Source organism: Arachis hypogaea, chromosome 13, assembly GCF_003086295.3.
Source record: "Arachis hypogaea cultivar Tifrunner chromosome 13, arahy.Tifrunner.gnm2.J5K5, whole genome shotgun sequence".
NCBI classification, from domain to species: domain Eukaryota; kingdom Viridiplantae; phylum Streptophyta; class Magnoliopsida; order Fabales; family Fabaceae; genus Arachis; species Arachis hypogaea.
Genome location: NC_092048.1, coordinates 18,681,591 through 18,702,004, shown reverse-complemented (window position 1 = coordinate 18,702,004; position 20,414 = coordinate 18,681,591). Strand labels below are relative to the sequence as shown.

The 20,414-nt window shown below is 42.0% G+C and overlaps 1 protein-coding gene and 1 long non-coding RNA gene across 2 annotated transcripts; one reads left to right on the top strand and one right to left on the bottom strand.

Annotated features, from left to right (window-relative positions):
- Positions 1-10,239: 10,239 nt before the first annotated feature.
- LOC140177469 (uncharacterized) lies at positions 10,240-11,106 on the bottom strand. The gene has a single exon (XM_072210581.1). The coding sequence runs from the start codon at positions 11,104-11,106 to the stop codon at positions 10,240-10,242; it is 867 nt and encodes a 288-aa protein (XP_072066682.1).
- Positions 11,107-14,962: 3,856 nt separating this feature from the next.
- Positions 14,963-19,750, top strand: LOC112737562 (uncharacterized). The gene is made up of 6 exons (XR_003169005.3): positions 14,963-15,398; positions 15,485-15,519; positions 15,836-15,929; positions 16,530-16,570; positions 18,153-18,342; positions 18,650-19,750. It is a non-coding gene; the product is annotated as an uncharacterized lncRNA (long non-coding RNA).
- Positions 19,751-20,414: the final 664 nt, after the last annotated feature.

The window sequence follows — 20,414 nt, the reverse complement described above, 5'->3', positions numbered from 1 at the left end:
TCTTTTCAAAACCAATCAAAACATGCTAGGTTCATCCCTTTTCTTTGAAATCAATCAAAATATATCAAATTCAACATCAAGCCTCCTCAACTCACACATTGGCACACATTACCACAAATTACCAAAATCACTATCTCATCATTTTACCCCACTTCACCCAAGTGGCTCAAACTCAAACACATTGACATATCATATACTATTCCTCATGCCAATTCTCAACAACACCAATTCCAGTAAATTATTATTGTACACAATCAATATCATACTCACCATCAACATGGTTCAACCCACAATTCAACCATAACCAATCATCAAGTATATATCACAACATGCATATTTCTCATACATCATACCACTAAGGCCTTAATAATCATCATCACATATATGACCACATCATATATCTCAATTATTCAACAACATCAACAATTCAATGCCTATCTTAGGGCCTCTAGCCTAAGTATTTCCTACCACATTACATATTAGATACGGGAAACCGAAACCATACCTTAGCCGATTTTCCCAAGCTCCCCCGGAGCACTTCCAAACCACTTATCCACAAGCTCTCAAGGCCTCAACACCTCCAAGAACAGATTTTTCACCACCAAACCCTTTCCAAGCTTTTCAAAGTCACCAATCAAGCTCCAATATTCACATATACACAACCTAAGCCACAACCATCATACTCATACACAACATCTCAAAACCCAAACATCATAGAACAACAAAATCACACTAGGGTTGAGAATCTTACCACACCCAAGGTCCAAGGAGACAAGATTAACCTTCTCCTTCAAGAGAGTTGGGTCCTATAACATCAAAGAACCCAAAATCTCAACATTTTACCCATGAAACTCGAAAATAAGGGCTGGAATTTCGAACAGAAACACGTGGCTTACCTCAAGATTAGTTGTATGGGTTTTGTAGAGCTCTCCGCGGTGAACGCGTGGCCGCAAACGGAGCGGCAATCGGAGCTCTAGATCAAAAGTTATGGTGGTTTGAAGATCAAGTGAGAGAAAGAACTTGAGAGAGTGTTCTTCCTCCCCTCTCTTCAATTTCAGCGTGTTTGAGTGTGTTGTGAGGAGAGAGAGTGCTGAAAACTAGGGTTTTGGTTTAGTTATGTTGGGCCAAGGGCCCACTTTGGGTCCGGTTGGCCCGGTTTGGCCCGTTCGGTCCAATCTTGGTCCGAATTCTATAAAATTGGTACCGAAATTCTCGTCTCAATTTCCTCTATCATATTAAGCCATAAAAATATCATTTTTGGCTTTCTAGAATAAATTCTCATATATGGGTTAATTAGCCGTTAATTAACCGGGTCTTACAACCATCACGTTTGTATTGACAATTAATTTCAATTAATACAATAGTAAAGGGAGTTTATGAAAAGCAAGCATTCAGAGTAGTAGGATAAAAGATACTGAAAAGCAGTGCACAATGCCATACGGGCATTTTCACAAACACATAGCATGCATGTTAAATAATCTAATGAAAATAATAAATTGAACATGCAAGAAACCCTTTAAAAATAAATATATACAATTGTCAAATAATTCATCTAATAATCCACAAGTAAAATATAGAAATAATGGCCCAAATAAATTTCTAACACCAATGAAAATAATGCAATGAATGAAAGTATGTAAATAAATTAAAATAAAAAGAAAAATAAGAAAGATGAGAAGGGAAAGAAGATAAGAAAGGAAGAAGAAAGAAATAAGAAAAGATAAGAAGAATAAGGATTCGGAGAAGAAAAGATAAGAAAATTGGCACTAATCTGGATAGGTTGTGCGACGCTGGCGACGCGGTCGCGTGGGTGACGCGGTCGCGTGGTGCGCAATAAGGTTAGGCGACGCGGACGCGTGGGGCACGTGATCGCGTGACTCGATTTGTGCTAGTGGCGCGAGTGCAGCCTCGCGGTCGCACAACTCTCTGTTCAAAACTCTTTTTGCCAAAAATCTGGGTGACGCGGTCACGTGGGTGACGCGATCGCGTGAATGGCCTTATCTTCAATATGACGTGGACGCGTGGGGCACGCGTTCGCGTGGGAGGTTTGGGCTTCCAGCACGAGTCCAGCCCAACTCCAGCACAACTTTCGGCCAAGCACCCTTTTTACGTCGATTTTCAGGGCACGTGGCCGTGTGGGGCACGCAATCGCGTGGGAGGCTAGTATTCTCCTACGACGCGGACGCGTCAGTGACTCTAGTATCTCCTTCATGCCACGCTCTTCACTAGACTGTCCACATGGAGGTGTGGCTGATCCTTGTATATTTGAGCACCTAGAAGCCCATTGAATTAATACTTGCCCCAGTTGTTGAACGGTTGCCTGAAATTTAATTACTGTTTCCACTAGGCGAACCTCTGCTTCTCGGGTTGCTGGACTTGGACATGCTACAAAAGAAAGTGGTGGTGATTGGAAGTGATTGGATTGGGATTGGGGTGGTTCTATATATGGTTCATATGGCTCATAAGGTGGTTGGTATGGTGGTTGAGGGTTAGGGTCATATGGAGGTGAATGGCGGAAAGGGGCTTGTGAGTTTGGTGGTCCAAAGTTATGTTGAGGAGGGGGTTCATAGGCGTATGGTGGTGGTTGTTGATAATTAAAAGAGCGCTCACCATAGCCATTGCCTTGATATGCATCACAGAATGGTTGTTGATAATCCATTGGAGGTGGTTGCTGCCATGAGGATTGATCAAGTCCTTGTGGCTCCTCCCATCTTTGATTGTTCCAACCTTGATGCCTGTTCTCATTGTAATTTCTTCTTCCTGCAACATAATTGTAACTAGACTCATAGCCAAAGAGGTGAGAGTTCATAGTAGTAAATAAAAATTAAAAACAAAAAATAAAAATAAATTTAAATTAAAAGGTTATTTAAATTTTTAATTTGAAAATTAAATTTTGAAATTTGAATTTTTGAAATTTGAATTTTTGAAATTTGAATTTTTGAAATTTTGAAATTTGAAATTTGAAATAAGATAAAATAAGATAAAAATTTTAAAAATAAAAATCTGAATTTTTTTTTCGAAAAAATTAATTAAAAATATTTTTGAATTTAATGAGGAAAGAGAAAAACAAAAAAAATGACACCAAATTTCAAATTTTTAGATCAAAACGAAGAAAACAACTAAGAACAGCTTGAAGGTCAAGATGAACGTGAAGAACAGCTTGAAGATCAAGATGTTACACTAAGAACAAATTTTTGAAAAAATTTTTTTTTTAATAACTAAATAAAAACAAATAACCTCTTAATGTACGAAAAAGCAAAAAAATAAAAACAAAAATAAAAACAAATAAACAAGTAAAAAGCAAATATTTACAATAACCAATAATAAGGCACACGTTTGCAATTCCCCGGCAACGGCGCCATTTTGACGTTAGGATTTTTGCCAGTAAAGAATTTCATAAAAACAGTCGCGTTGTAGATATAGTCTCTAAACCGACAGAAATCCCTTCGTACAAACGTTTTGGTTGTCACAAGTAACAAACCCCTTTAAAATTGATAACCGAGTATTTAAACCTCGGGTCGTCTTCTCAAGGAATTGCAGGGAGGTGTTCTTATTATTGATTATGAAAAAGTGTGTTTTGGGGGAATGTTGAGTTTAGGCAATGGTCACAGATATATTTAAATGACAAGTAAAATAAATAAATAACTGTAAGCTAAACTCTTGGCAAGGTAAGAGAAATTGGAAGTCCGGACCAAGTTATCCTTATCAATGATAATGAAAATTGAATCTTAATTCCACTTAGTCAACCTTTACTAAAGTAAAGGAAAGTCAAGGGACTAATTAGTTTGATCTTCGAATTCTATTTATTTCCTAAGAAAAGATTGGGATTATTGAAGTTCACTTCAATTGGCAAGATAACAATTAACAATTATGCTGTTGAGTTGGATAACTCCTGAGTTACTGATTTCTTAACCAAAACCAAAAGGGAAAAAGTAAATCTACTGGAATAAAAATGCCTTTAGATGTAAAGCAATAATAACAGCAATCATAAATTGAAATACCTCAAATAATATTAATTAGGAAAATTATATGTAACATGGAAGAGTTCATAAATTAAATAAAAATAAAGAACCTGGGATTGAGAGTCACTCCTAAAACTAAGAGAAGTCCTAAATCCTAAGAGAGAGAGGAGAGAACCTCTCTCAAAACTAATCTAAATCATGAGAAGTGAATTATGAGAGCCCTCATGTATGATGCATTTCCCCACTTTATAGCCTCTAATCTGTGTTTTCTGGGCTGCAAACTGGGTCAGAAACAGCCCAGAATTCGCTGGAGAAGAATTCAAACACGCTGATTTCCGTCACTGCGACGCGACCGCATGGATCACGCGGTCGCATCGCCTAGTGTCAGGGAAACTATAACATACTATATATCAAATCGAAGCCCCGGATGTTAGATTTCCAACGCAACTGAAACCGCGTCATTTGGACCTCTGTAGCTAAAGTTATAGCTGTTTGAGTGCAGAGAGGTCAGGCTGGACAGCTTAGCAATTTCTCCAACTTATTGCATTCCTTCCACTTTTGCATGCTTCTTTTCCATCCTCCAAGCCATTCCTGCCCTATAATCTCTGAAAGCACTTAACACACATATCAAGGCATCTAATGGTAATAAAAGAGGATTAATAATAAGCAAATATAAGATCAAAGAAGCATGTTTTCAATCATAGCACATAATTAGGAAAGCAAATGTAAAACCATGCAAATAGTATGAATAAGTGGGTAAAGAGTTGATAAAATCCACTCAATTGAGCACAAGATAAACCATGAAATAGTGGTTTATCATGTCTCCAATCTGAACCTTCTCTATCTCACCTTCTGGCTACGGACGGAGTTCTTCTCGTCTCTGAACTCCGCCAAGCTCAATTGTATGAAACTCTTCTCCTCTGCCTCTGAGGTTTAGAATTTCATTAGAACAGCGGCATGCCATCTTTTGATCTGCTTTTATTGTGGCTATCCCCTCTGTAGTTGGGAATTTCATGCATAGATGTGGAGTCGAGACTATTGCACCGAGTTGATTTAGTGTTGTCCGACCTATTAGAGCATTGTAGGCTGAACTCACGTCGACCACAATGTAGTCTATTTTGAGTGTCCTGGATTGGTTCCCTTTTTTGAAGGTTGTATGTAGTGATACATTTCCCAATGGTTGAACCGGGGTATCTCCCAATCCGAATAGATTGTTCGGGTATGCCCTAAGCTCCTTGACCTCTAGGCCGAGCTTGTCGAAGGCAGTTTTAAACAAGATGTCGGCGGAGCTCCCTTGGTCTATTAATGTGCAGTGGAGATTGGAGTTTGATAGTATGATGGTGATGACCATGGGGTCGTCGTATCCCGAGATGATACCGGATGCGTCCTCTTTAGTGAATGTGATTGCAGGGATGTCGGGTGCCTCCTCCTTTTCCTCGACATGATATACTTCTTTGAGATATCTTTTACAAGATGATTTGGAGATTTCTCCCCCTGCGAATTCGCCGTGTATCATGTGGACGTGTCTTTCCGGTGTACGAGGTGATCGCGCCGTTCGTCCGATATCTTCGTCCCTTCGTCTCTTTCTTTGGTCATCATCTCGGGTGGCTAGAAACCGATCTAGTTTTCCTTCCCTCACTAATTTTTCTATGATGATCTTTAGATCGAAGCACTCGTTGGTGGAGTGCCCTCGCACTCGATGATATTCGCAATATTCATTCTGGTTTCCTCCTCCTCTTTTGCCTTTGGGTGGCCGAGCTGGGGGAATTTTCTCCGTATGGCAGACTTCTTTGTATACGTCGACTAGGAATGCCCTGAGAGGGGGTGTAATTGTGGTATTTTTTGATTTTCTCCCCTTGTCAATCTTCTTTCCTTTTGGATTCCTTGTCTTTATCTCGGCAGGGGACCCCGGATTTTGAGGTCTCTCCCAACCGAGCGTTTTCTTCCATGTTGATGTATTTTTCTGCTCGCTCCTGCACTTCGTCTAGGGAGGTAGGGTACTTCTTTGATATGGATTGGCTAAAAGGTCCTTCTCGTAGGCCATTGATGAGTCCCATGATGGCGGCCTTTGTTGGCAAGCTTTGTATGTCCATGCACGTTTTGTTGAATCTTTCCATGTAGTTGCGGAGGCTCTCCCGATCTCCTTACTTGATCCCCAGTAAACTAGGGGCGTGCTTGGCCTTATCTTTTTAGATGGAGAATATGGCTAGAAATTTTTTAGCCAGGTCGTCAAAGTTTGAGATGGACTTTGGAGGTAGGTTGTCGAACCATCTGATTGCTGTCTTCGTGAGAGTTGTTGGAAAAGCTTTGCAGCGAACGGCATCTGAGGCGTTGGTGAGGTACATTCTGCTTCTGAAATTGCTGAGATGATGGTTGGGATCTGTGGTGCCATCGTACAAAATCATATCCGGGAGTTTGAAGTCTTTTGGAATTTTGGTTTTCATGATTTCCCTGGTGAATGGATCTTCTTCTTTGCGTGAATTTTCCTTAGGAGTGGTCCGAGGAGCTTTTGATTTGAGATCGGCTTCTAATTGCCGCAGTTTATCTTCCAATTCTCGACGCCGCCGTACCTCTCTTTGTAGATCCTTCCCGACCTCTCGTTGTTGTTGGGTTTCTTTTTCAAGTTGCTTTAAGCGATCTTGAAGTGCTTCTAATTACCCCTGGATTTGATGAGTTTTTGTCCCTGTTAGATTCCGGAGTATCCTTTAGTGTAGTGTCTGCGTTTTTGTGCGGTGATCTATTTTCCAGATCTGAATCGTGGTCGTTGTCATGACCGTCCGCCATTTTGTTGGGATGACTTCTAGGTTCCCCGGCAACGGCGCCAATGTTCCGAGGGTTACCTGAAACTGTAGGTCGATCTCGGACGAGATCTTCTGTACTGGTCGGAGATGACGTGTCTGGCTGGTGGGTGGCGGCCGGAGCTGTCGTGTCCGATTTGTAGGACTGGCTACACTGCTGATCCTTCGTCACCGGAGGGTGGGGGTACCTGCAAGAGACTCCGATGCTTAAGTTAGCATGGGTATTAAGCAGGTTTTTATGTAGAATCAGAGTGTGAGTTATACCTGGGTGCTCCAGTGTATTTATAGTAGTGTGGAGTGACCTTTTTAGATAAGATAAGTTGGTTATCTTATCTTATCTTATCTTTATCTTTTAGTTGAGGTCAGCTTATCTTCAAGGGAACCGCCCTTATCTCTATAGGCCTGGGCGGCCTTTGGATTTGGGTCGTATTCCTTGAGTTGGGCCCTTTTTGGGCTTTCCTGTCGATTTGGCTGACCTCTTTAAGAAGAGGTCGGGCAGCCTGACCTGAAGAGGTCAGTCGCTTTGTCGCCAATCATCCCAGGTCGGATATCTCGACCCAGGGTATGAACAGTAGGCATTTGATAAAAGAAAATAACTGGAAATTGACATTTGATTAAAGTGAACATCTATCTAGCTCATCAGGCCGCTTGGCCGGTGTGCCCAAGCTATGAATAGAATCTTCTCAGGTTACCTGCATTCCATGTTCTCGGGATTTCCTTGCCGTCGTGGCTCTCCAATTTTTAGGCACCTTTGCCAAGCACCTCTTTGATTCTGTAAGGGCCTTCCCAATTTGTCGCCAGCTTTCCTTCTCCTGGTGTTGGTAGCCCAATGTCGTTGCGTCGCAGGATGAGGTCATTCTCTTCAAACTCCATTCTGAGCACTTTGGTGTTGTATCGTAGCGCCATCCTTTGTTTCAGTGCTGCTTCCGACAAATGAGCACTTTCTCTGGCCTCATCCACTAGGTCCTTCTCAACCACCTCTTCTACTCCTTTCAGAAGTAACCGCGGGCTCGGCTCGCCAATCTCCATTGGTATCATTGCATCGACCCCGTATGTTAGGCGAAAGGGGGTTTCACCTGTGGAGCTTTGCTCGGTTGTGCGGTAGGACCATAGAACGGAGGCGAGTTCGTCGGCCCATGCCCCTTTTTGCTGTTTAGCCGTTTCTTGAGGCCTACCAAGATGACTTTGTTTGCGGACTCTACCTGTCCATTTGTCTGGGGGTACTCTACCGAGGAGAACTTCTGTTTTATGCCCAAGCCGGTGAGGAATTCTGTGAATTTCTTGTCGGCGAATTGCGTTTCATTGTCCGAGATGACGATTTTCGGGATGCCGAACCGTGTTATCACCTGCCTCCACATGAACTTTCTACAGTTGGCTGACGATATACTAGCCAGTGGTTCAGCCTCTATCCATTTTGTGTAGTAGTCAACGGCAACTATGAGGTATTTGACTTGTCCGGAGCCAACTGGAAAGGGTCCCAATAGGTCGACCCCCATTGTGCGAAAGGTCGAGAGGACGTCAGTAGACTCAGCTCGGAGGCCGGCGCTCTGTGGAAGTTGGCGTTCTCTTGACACTTGACACATTTTCTAACAAATTCCCTGGAGTCTTTCATCATTGATGGCCAGTAATACCCCGCTCGGATGAGCTTCCTTGCTAGGGCTTTGCCCCCAATGTGGTGGCCGCAGCATCCCTCATGGACTTCTCTAAGTACGTAGTCCGTCTGGTCAGGATGCAAGCACTTCAATAGGGGTTGGCTGAGTCTCTTTCTGAACAGTTGTCCCTGTATGATTGCATATTTGGCTACCTCCCTCCTCAATGTTTTGGTTGCTTTCTCATCGTCAGGTAGTTTGCCATGTTCCAGGAAGTTTGTGATGGGGTCTAACCAGGAGGGGCTTGATTTTTCCAAATGGAGGACAACCGTTGGCTCCTTTACCACGCCCTGGATGAGAGACCGGTTGCCCGCTCCTGGCTTTGTGCTTGCTAGTTTAGATAGGAGGTCTGCCCGTGTGTTCCTCTCTCTCGGAACGTGTTGGACCGTGACCTCCTGGAATTGCCTGGTCAATTCTCTAACCTTTTCCAAATACCTTTACAGCAACGGGTCTCTGGCTTGATAGCTTCCGTTTACTTGCGAGGTGATGACCTGTGAGTCGCTGCACACTTCCAGCCTTGTCGCCCCGACTTCCCGGGCTAAGGTCAGTCCACCCAAGAGGGCTTCGTATTCCACTTGGTTGTTCGATACGGGGAATTCGAACTTGGTCGATTGCTCGTATATGACCCCAGCCGGGCTCTCTAAGATGACTCCGGCGCCCCCAGACGTTTGGTTGGAGGCCCTGTCTACATGGAGCCTCCACCGTGTGCCCATTTCCTCGGGGTGATCGCCTGTTACCTCTACCAGGAAATCCGCCATTGCCTGCACCTTGATTGCATGTCGGGGATCGTACTGCAAGTCATATTAGGAGAGCTCGATGGCCCAAGTCATCATCCTTCCTGCCAAATCAGGCTTTTGGAGTACTTGGCGAATTGCTTGGTCCGTTCTCACGACGACACGGTGGCCCTGGAAGTACTGCCTCAGCCTTCAGGAGGAGGTTAGGAGTGCCAGCGCCAGTTTCTCCAGTTTGCTATACCTCAACTCTGCTCCTTGTAGCGCCCTGCTTAAAAAGTAGATTGGTTGATGGGCCTTCCCTTCTTCTCGTACCAGCACTGCTGCAAGTGCTTCCTCCGTTACGGCTAGGTAGAGGTAGCGTGGTTCTCCGGCCTTAGGCTTCCCGAGCACCGGAGGTGTTGCTAGGATTTCTTTGAAGTGGTTGAATGCTTCCTCGCATGCAAGAGTCCATTCAAATGCTATCCCCTTTTTCATCAGATGGAAGAAGGGCAGGGCTTTTGCTGCCGATGCACCGAGGAAGCGGGTTAACGCAGTCAGCCTTCCTGCCAATCGCTGGACATCTTTGATACAACCCGGGCTCTTCATCTGGAGAATCACTTGACATTTCTCAGGGTTGGCTTCTACCCCCTCTTTGGGTTATCATGAACCCTAGGAACTTTCCAGCCTCCATGGCAAAGGCGCATTTGAGCGGGTTAAGCCTCATGCCGTGTTGTCGAAGGGACGCAAATACACCCCCCAGGTCGCTTAGGAGATCGTCGAGCCGTGTGGTTTTCGCGAGGATGTCGTCTACGTAGACTTCCATTGTCTTGCCTATGAGCCCGTTGAATATCTTGTTCTTCAGCCTCTGGTACGTGGCGCCAGTGTTTTTCAGGCCAAATGGCATCACCTTGTAGCAATAGATCCCCCCCGGCGTTATGAACGCCGTTTTATCCTCGTCGGGGCGGTGCATCGGTATCTGGTTGTACCCAGAGTATGCGTCTATGAAGCTCAGATACCGGTACCCCGCCACTGCGTCGACGAGTGCATCGATGTTGGGAAGGGGATAGCAGTCCTTGGGGCATGCTTTGTTGAGGTCGGAGTAGTCCACACACATTCTCTACCTCCCATTGTGCTTTTTTACCAAAACCACATTTGATAGCCAAGTGGAGTAGTCTAGTTCACGGATGAACCCTGCTTCGGGGAGGCCGGCCGTCTGCCTGGCCACCTCCTCTGCCCTTTCCTGTGACATCTTCCTTCTCCTTTGGGCCACTGGTTGGGCTTCCGGCTTGACGGCCAGGCTGTGTGACATGAGTTGGGGGTCTATCCTTGGCATGTCGGATGGCGTCCAAGCAAACAGGTCAGCATTGGCTCTAATCATCTTCATCAAAGGTTCTTTTAATTCATGGGGGAGATTTCTGTTTATGAATGTGAATTTCTCCTCCGCGTCCCCAACTCTGAATTTTTCCAGGTCCCCCTCTGGCTCGAGCCTGGGCTTGTCATCTACTCTGGCATCCAGGTCGGCAAGGAATACCCCTGATGCTTCTTTGGATTTTTTCCTCAAGGAAAGGCTGGCGTGGTCGCAGGCGACTGCCGTTTCCAAGTCTCCTCTAATGGATCCTACGTATCCGTCATCAGTAACAAACTTCATTACGAGCATCTTCGTACTGATCGCTGCTCCAAGGTCGTTTATGGTTTTCCTCCCCAGGATGATGTTGTAGGCTGTGGAATCTCGCAAAACTATGAAATCGGCCATTACTGTCCTTCGCCTCTGTCCTTGTCCCATGGAGGTCGGGAGGGAGATAATCCCATCGGGCTTGATGAAGTAGTCGCCCAACCCTACCATACCGTGTTGGTGGGTCGCTAGGTCGGCGTCACGCAGTCCCAGGGCATCAAATACGTTGCGGAACATGATGTTTGAGTCCGCCCCTGTATCCACGAGGATTCGTTTGACGAGACCGGTTCCGATTCTGGCCGTGATGACCATGGGGGGCTCTCCAGGACCTCGTCAAACCATTGGTCTTCTGGGCCAAAGGAGATGGATGGGAGCCTCTGGGAACTTTTTGCAGATGAAGAGGAGACTGCCAGGACTTTGCCGTCTTTCTTCTGTACCGATCTCGACCTCGGGGCCGAATTCCTCGCCGTTACTACGTTCACCACCGTGAGACCGTGGTCGTCTCCCTCCGGTTCTTGGCGTCACCTTGTCGCCCGGGACCTGTCCTCGCCCTCGTCGTCGCGATTCCATCTCCTCGGCTCTCTAATGAGGTGGGAGAATTCAGCAAGCTTCCCGTCCCTGATTGCTTGCTCTAGTGCATCCTTCAGGTCGAAACAGTCTTGGGTCTTGTGCCCATATCCCTTGTGATATTCGCAATAAAGGCTTTTGTTTCACCCTGTTCGATCCTTCAGACGTCAGGGTTTCGACAATATTCCTTTCTCGGCTATCTGTTGGTAAACTTCCATGATCGGTGTCGCGAGGGGAGTGTAATTAGTGAACTTCCCGACTCGGGGAAATGGCTTTGGTGTCTTGTTCGCACCCCCGTCTCCCACATGTTCCCTTGGTCTTTCTCCACTCTCGTGGTGCCGGGTTTGGTTGTGAGAGGGCTACTGTTTGTTGGCAGCCACGACCCGGCTGACATCTTCATCATTAATGTACTCCCTCACTACACACTGGATCTCCTGCATTGTCCAGACTGGTTTCGTAGTAAGATGCTTTCTGAAGTCCTCGTTCAGGAGTCCGTTCGTCAAGCACAAACTTGCTACCGAGTCCGTCAGCCCGTCAATCTCCAAGCATTCATCGTTGAACCCATCCAGGTATTTCCTGGCCGTCTCGCCGGGTCTTTGTGTCACCCCCAGTAGGTTGATTGGGTGCTTTGCTTTGGCGATCCTGGTCGTGAATTGGGCTAAGAAGGTATGGCTGATGTCTGCAAAACCAGTCACTGAGCCCTGCAAGAGGTTATTGAACCACCGTATTGCAGGTCCCGCCAAAGTGACCGGGAATGCACGGCACCTTACCTCGTCCCCCACTCCTTCTAGGTTCATCCTGGCCTCAAAGGCCGTGAGGTGTTCCAGCGGGTCTTGCGTTCCGTCATACCTCATGTCCGTTGGCTTGTCAAAGTGTTTCGGTAGCCGGACCTCGAGTATGGAACGATGGAATGGGGTCGCTCCCATTATCACGGATCCCCGGGTTCTCGCCGTTCTTCCTTCGTCGTATTCCCGACGAGCGTCTTTGTGTCTACGATCCGTTGTACGCCGCCTCTCATGTCTAGCATAGATGACGGGGTCATGGCGTCTTCTCGCGCGTCCTCTTTCCCCAGCGCTCTCGAATTCAGCTTGGGGGCTGGGCGTGCGTCTGGAGTGGCTCCTAGAGTGGGAGCGTGAGTGGCTTTGTTCTGGGGTGTGCTGATCGTGTTCTCTATCTACTAGGCGGCGTTCCAAGTCTTGCATTCTGTGGCGCAGCTCTTGCATTATTCTGGCGTGGTTGTCACCAGTTCCCCCGAAGGGGCGTCTCTCGTGGGATTGTGTTGCGTGCCTTGGAGGGGATCTTGGATGCTGCTGGAAAGCATTCGCGGTGGCGTCCCCTCCGGGCTCGGCCCCGCGTCTTGTTCCGGTTTGGACCAGTACGAAGTCCATGGACGACATCCCCACAGACGGCGCCAATGTTCGGTAAGTCGGTTACCGGACGGTTCGGTTGACGGACGGTTCGGGTTGGTATCCCGGTTGGTGGTGGGGATCTCGTCTGGTCGTGGGCTGCCGGTCAGGTGTAGACGGGGTCCCGAGCACATCGTGAGGGAAAAAGGGGGGTGTCACCTGCAAAGACACTCCGACGCTCTAGTCAGTAAATGTGCAGGCGAAAAGGGGGTAGAGTGATGTGTGACGTACCTTGGGGGAACGGTAAAACCTTCCCCTTATATACTGTCAGAGGTGGGCCCTGCAAGGACAGGCCACTACAGCTGTGAGGGACGCGTGTCCGGGTCGGCTGTGGGGCACCCTACTCTTGACCGTTCGGGTCGGGTAATGTTCGGTAAGTCAGTTACCTGACGGTTCAGTTGCCGGACGGTTTGGGTTGGTATCCTGGTTGGTGGTGGGGATCTCGTCTGGTCGTGGGCTGCCGGTCAGGTGTAGACGGGGTCCCGAGCACTTCGTGAGGGAAAAAGGGGGGTGTCACCTGCAAAGACACTTCGACGCTCTAGTCAGTAAATGTGCATGCGAAAGGGGGTAGAGTGATGTATGACGTACCTTGGGGGAAGGAGAAGGGTAAAACCTTCCCCTTATATACTGTCAGAGGTGGGCCCTGCAAGGACAGGCCCACTTTCCCCGAGGCGTTCTCCTCACAGCTGTAGGTGAGCTGTCAGGGACGCGTGTCCGGGTCGGCTGCGGGGAGCCCTACTCTTGACCGTTCGGGTCGGGTGGCGCTCGGGTCGGCCCAACCCGTGGAGGGTTTGGGCCAGGCCGTAACATCAATGTTTTGATGCTTTTCTGACCTCACCGATTAACTTATCCACTACTTATTCTCATGGAGAAACCATATGTTTTTTATCACCTTCCGATAGTTTGTCATCTATTTGCACTTTTTTTTTCTCTGATACCATGTTAGAAATATGAGACTAAACTGGAGAAAGAATTTCTGTATTATTGAGTTTATTCAAGCTGTCTAGAATGATACAATATAAAAAGATATTTATAAGTATTAAGAGTACGTAATATTCTATAATAAATATTCAGATATGATAAATAATGCTAATTGATCCTAATTATTTTCTAACAGACACAAAATGGTGGAGGATCTATCTTGGATGAGTTTTATACATTATAAAAGAGACACAGAGAACTAGAACTTCAATCATAGTTAATGAAACGAGAATATACGGAACATTTATTGGTCATAAAAGCACTCTATTTCAGAAGCATATTTACCTTGCATCTTTTACCATCAAATTTGTTTATTTGATTTATTGATTCTTACATTATTGATATAGGTGGGCAGACTCTGTACGAGTAAGAGTAGAAGTGGACACTTAATAGACACTACAAAAAAAAAGGGTTAAAATAGTAATTTTTTTGGAAATAACAATGGTTACAACTGCCATTATTACTAAAAATGGCGCCTTCCAAAAACACCGGTATTCTGGCCGATATTTTGGTTATTATGGTGATTTTTTTATGGTTAAAATGGCAGTTTTAGCCGTCATTGTAACCAAATAAAACAGAGGTTTGTTGTTGTTTAAAATGACGATTTTTAATCGCCGTTTTTATCAGGGTTAAATGGCATCATTCTCGTTTAAAATGACGGTTTTTAATCGCCGTTTTTACCTGGGTTTAATGGCATTATTTTCATTTAAAATGAAATTTCTAACCTCTGTTTTTATCAGGATATAATGGCACCGTTTTGTTTAAAATGGTAATTTTTAACCGTCGTTTTTACCTAAGTATGATGGCAATTTCATACTTTCTAAAATGAGATCGAAACTACCTATTTAAAATGACATTTTTAGAACTCAAACTTTAAAATCTCATAATAACCAAAAGGCATAACCTTAAATCAAACATCATAACAAGATTTTTAATTCATACATGGTTTGCGAAAATCAAAAGTCATAATCCAAAAAATAAAGTATCAAAGATAACATTTTTTAATAATTTATCTTAATATATATATATATATATATATATATATATATATAATACTTAATAAATAAAATCTTTATCATGCAAGATTATGCTTCTTTGTTGCTCGCTCCAGAAGACTTACTTTCTAACTCTTTTGGTGATGAAATCTCACTCTCTTAATCCAATTCCTACAACAAAAATATAATTATGAGCTCCACTACAAAAAAAGGGGCATAAAATGGCAACATAATGGGGATTCTATAAAACCGCCATTATATTCATATTTGAGGCGGTTTGTGCGACTGCCATAATTTGCTTGTAGAAAGCAGCGTTTTTTTTTGTGCTTTTGGCGGTTTTAAACGCCATTACCTACTCCTGCTCCTGCTTCACTGGTAAAAAAAATTTTTTATTTCATTAATAAACATTGTGATATTTAATCAAACCTCCATCGCAATGTGAGAAACCAAGAAGAAACTCCATGGCAACATGAGATCTGCAATCTCATCCGTGAGGCTCTCCTCTGGTGGCAAGCTCCTCCATCAACGCTTTTCTTCCAGCTGCGATCTCCTCCATCAACGTTTCACTTCAATTGATGGATCTGCCATGTGATTTTTCCTGCTCCACCGTGTTGTCCTCTGTGAAGCTTCTCCTTCTCCATCTTCGTTGAATTAGGTTTATATACAAATTCACATTCTCTTCTTTTAATTACTCATATTTTGTTTTGCAAATTGTTAATACTTCTATTTCTGTAATTTTAGGTTTTGATTTTCTTCCTTGTTAGCAGAAATTGGGGGTAAGATCTTCATGTAATTTCTTCGATTTTTTCTTACATGCATGTATACAAATTTGCATTCTCTTTGCGGTTTTGATTTGTAAATATGCTCTCGGTTGGTGCTTTACTGATTTGCATAGCACGTGTTTGATGAATTGCTTGAATACTTATTTTTTTTGTCTATGCATTTATTCAATCATTGTTGTATGTGGCATATTTCTTTTGCAGACATATCAACAAATTCTTTTATTAGCTTGAAACTTGTTTTTGTGCTTTGTTAAGTTATTTGCTTTAGAGAACAATGAAATTGTTAACAACGAGGTTGTTTTATGTGCAGGTGATGAAGATAAATTGATTTGGAACTATTTAGAAGATGGAAGCTACTTAAATAAGAACCAGTTGAAGATAGACATCATCTTTTCATTCATCTGGTGAGTATTAACATGCTGAACTTAAATAGTGCTTGTGACATTGAAATAATTAGTTTAAATTTAGTATTAGCATGCAGTTTTCTTATCATCAGAGGTTGCTGCAGTAGCTGCAAGAGCTTTAACGCCAAAGCAACATGGTCCTGGTGGTTTACCACTTTCACTCATCAAGTAACTCACACAAGACTTTAGGTTCTTAATCACATCACTGCATGATGAAATTGTAGCCTCAGAACTAGTTACTGAGGTCACTAAAATCATAAGAACACATGCATAGCAGCAACTGAACTACGGGGATAATGAGATAGTTTTTTATTTCTGCTATTATTTTCTTAGTTGTTATTTCTTCAAGAATTGTATATGATTTTACGGTTCATATAAGTTTAATTAGTTTGCGATGATGATTTGATGATTAGATTAAAAATTATATAGATTCATAATAAAATAGAATTGTTTAATTACAACATAAGTTTGGGCTTTGATTTACATTTATGTTTGATTGTAGTTGGATACATACTTTGGTTCTTTCAAATGCTTGATCTCTTGCTCAACTTTGTTCTTCTTTCATTTTATTTATTTATTTTTTTGGTTTCCATTCTGCAGAGCATAATAGAATCAAAGCCAACGAAGCATTGAATTCTAAGGTTAGCAACTTCATTGTAAATCTGAGTTCCCTTTGAGTTATTTGGCAGATTTTGGTAATTTTTCTTTTGGTGCTGTGATGGGTGATTTAGAAGATTTGAAGTTTGATTATCACTATAAGAAAGTGTTTGATGATAGCATTATCGAGTGGGAAAATGAAGAGATATTTTAGTGTATGGTTTGTTTGGAAGACATTGAACTTGTCACGGCATTAAGAAGGAATTGGCTTTTAATGTTGTTATTGTTTAATAATTTTCTTCTACTCCTTTGATCGCTGATTATTGGGTGTTAGTTAATGCTAGTAATATATACCCTTTGATAAAACTGTTGAGTGATTATATTGATTTTAATGAATCTGTTGGTGATAAATTTTCATGTAAAACAGATTTTAGATCTTCTTCAACTTTTGTTGCTAGCTACTTTACTTTAAAAGTTTTAATTTTTAATATTTGCTGGGAAAGAAAAAAGAAAGAAAATTACCAGGTAAGCTTAGTATTATACTTATTGGGCCTCTATTTGAAATATAATTTATATATTTTTCCGTGTTGCAATATTTCCTCTTATTTTTTAGTACCTTGCGGCTCAGTTCTACTACTACTGCTTTTTGCACTGTCAAAAACCTAAAAAGATGATTTCATATATTGTGACACCAAGTCAAAGCTGTGTTGTTCGTATATATAATCCTATATACATATTCATGCTTCTATGCTATGTATTAATGTTTGTATATATAATTCTATATATATATATATATATATATATATATATATATATATATATATATATAATAAATTACAATTAGCTATATATTAATTTTCTTTGCTTCTATTCTATATTTTGGCATCTGATTAAGATTGTTAGTATGTCTATGTCATCATGCATTCATGCTCATTATATCCAAATAATAATCATCCATCAATATACATAGTATTGTTTATATATGTTATTGGCTAGCATCCATTTGGAATAGAGTCATTTATTTTATGCGAAATTCCATTATTAGTATCTAAAATAACCTTATGTATGTTGTTCAGTGTTCAGTAATGAAAAAATTTTGGCTCCCATTCTTTTTCTTGTGCACAGATTTTTTAACCCAATTTCTCAAAGCAATTTTTTTTAACTAGTATCTTAAATCACAGGTTACTTTTATATTTATATGTATCTATATCTTGATCTATACATTTTGCTACTTTTCAGTATAAAGAGATCATGAATTTTGTGGTAACACCAAGCTAAACAAATTATTTTCACTTTAATAAGGTGAGAATATAATATGATTAACACTTAATAATTAGTTATCTTTAGGGTGGAACTTTTAAAGTTCATTTTCTAGATAATTAAGAGCGTGTAAATATTTGGCATTTTGACTTAATTACAACTAGTAATGGAGATTTACTTTTTCTAAAAAATCTGGTTATTATTAGTTGTGAATTCTAATGATATTAACTCAAACTTTGCTTCCTTTCCAATCAGTGTAGCAAATATTGGACCTTTATTTGTTTTGTTGAGTTGAACCCTTTATTAACTCGAAGATGGGTTATTTCTTGATGAATGGAGGAACTCAAGAAGTGGTTTTCTTTTCAGTGGAGGGAATGAGATTGAAGGAGATGGAAGCCAACTTGACATGGGAGTGCTCGATTTCAACAAGGTCAAGGCTTCGGTGGGCAAAGGAAGGGAAGGAAAAAGCACCAAACACTTTGCAACTGAGAAACAAAGAGAGCAACTGAATGGCAAATACAAAATCGTGAGGAGTGTTATCCTAAACCCCATAAAGGTATAAAACACTTATAAACTTGTTTACCAATTATTACAAAGGTTGAGTCTGCTATTAACAGATGGATAGAGCCTCTGTGGTGGGTGATGCCATTGAATATATAAGGGAGCTGCTCAGAACGGTCAATAAGCTCAAATTACTGGTGGAGAAGAAAAGATATTGAAGGGAGAGATGCAAAAGGCAGAAAGCGAAAGATGATGCTACAACATAAAGCCTTTCAGCAATCCAGATGGATGCATAAGGACCTCATGGCTTCAAAGGAAATCGAAAGATATCTAACCTGAAATTTGGCTTATTCTTTTTGCAGGTCTTAACCAGAATTCGACACTGCAGCTATCACGTGGCTTTCCTGTGGGGAAATCTCCTGGTTCTAAGCCTGGTGTTCCTGTGGTTGTCGAAAGAGTTAGGATACATGGACTGTCAAGGATTAGAAACCTGAGTAAATTTGCGCACTCCATGAAAGTGAAGGTGTTGCCTACAGATCCAAATGTTTGCATTCTGACAAACCCCAATTTGACGGTTTATCTTGTATTGAATTTAAGGGATTTTATCACCTTTTACCCACATTTATTCAATGAAATAGCATGGTTTTGTATATTCTCCTTTAATTGTGCTTAAGAGTGAAAACATGCTTTTTAGGTCTTAAAATAGCTAAATTTAATTCTCCTTGATTCCATTAGATGCCTTGATATGTTTGCTAAGTGATTTCAGATTTAGAAGGCAAAGATTGGATCAAGGGACTGAAGAAAGAAGCATGAAAAGGTGGAGAACTCATGAAGAAATGAAAGAACCGGAAAGCTGTCAAGCCGACCTCTTTGCACTTAAACGACCATAACTTGAGCTACAAAGGTCCAATTGATGCGGTTCTAGTTGGGTTGGAAAGCTAACATCCGGGGCTTCGAAACGATATAAGATTTGCCATAGTTTCTACACGTATGGTGGCGCGCACGTGCAAAGTACGCGCACGCGCCGTTGCTGCCACCTAGTTCACTTAAAGCAAAACGTGGCCAGCGATTTTAGAAGCCTTGTGGGCCCAATCCAACTCATTTCTGATGCTATTTAAGCCAAGGATTGAAGGGGAATCAACATACTTTTCATACTTTACATACTTTTAATCATTAGTCATAGTTTAGTTTTAGAAATAGTTAGAGTTAGAGAGAGAAGCTCTCCCTTCTCTCTAGAATTAGGATTAGGAATTAGGGTTAGATTAGGATCTCATAGTTCTAGGTTTAATTCAAGTCTCCTTCTACTTCTACCTTCAATTGATGATTGCTACACCTTGGTTCTTCTCTCTATCCCTATTCTCTTGTTGTAATTTCTCTTATTTTGTTTCTAGGTTTTGTAATCATGATACTCTTGTTCTCTTTATTTTCTTTCAATAAATGCAATTTAAGGTAATTCATGATAATTGTGATTTCCTTGATTTTTGTTGTTAATTCTTTACATTCAATTGTAGTTAGAATTCATTCTTGTTGTGATTGACTATACTTTTCTTTTGTGCCTTCCAAGTGTTTGATTAAATGCTTGGAAGAATGTTAGACTAGAATTTTATGTTCTTGGCTTGAGAAGGTAACTTAGGATTTCTTGAGTCACTAGTGTCCAATTGATTGATAGTTGATAGCCATTAACTCTAGCCTTCATTAATCTAATTAGTGGAAAGCTAGGACTTATGGACTAGGATTGATATAACTCACTTGACTTTCCTTTGTTAATCGATTTAAGGATGACTAAGTGGGATTAATCCTTGCAACTACCGTACTTGTGGCTAGTGATAATGATGAAGACCCTTGACAACCAAACCTTGCCAAGACCATTTTGTGAATAAAGTTTTCCTACCATTTACTATTCACATTCCTCATCCAAAACCCCAAAATAAACAAGTCCATAACCAATAACAAGAACACTACCCTGCAAGTCCTTTGAGAGACGACCCGAGGTTTAAATACTTCGGTTTGTCACAAGTAATCCTTTCATACAAAAATAATCATTTCATACAAAAATTTGTTTGTCACAAGTACAAACCCCTAAAATCTATAAACCGAAGTATTTAAACCTCGGGTCGTCTCTCAAAG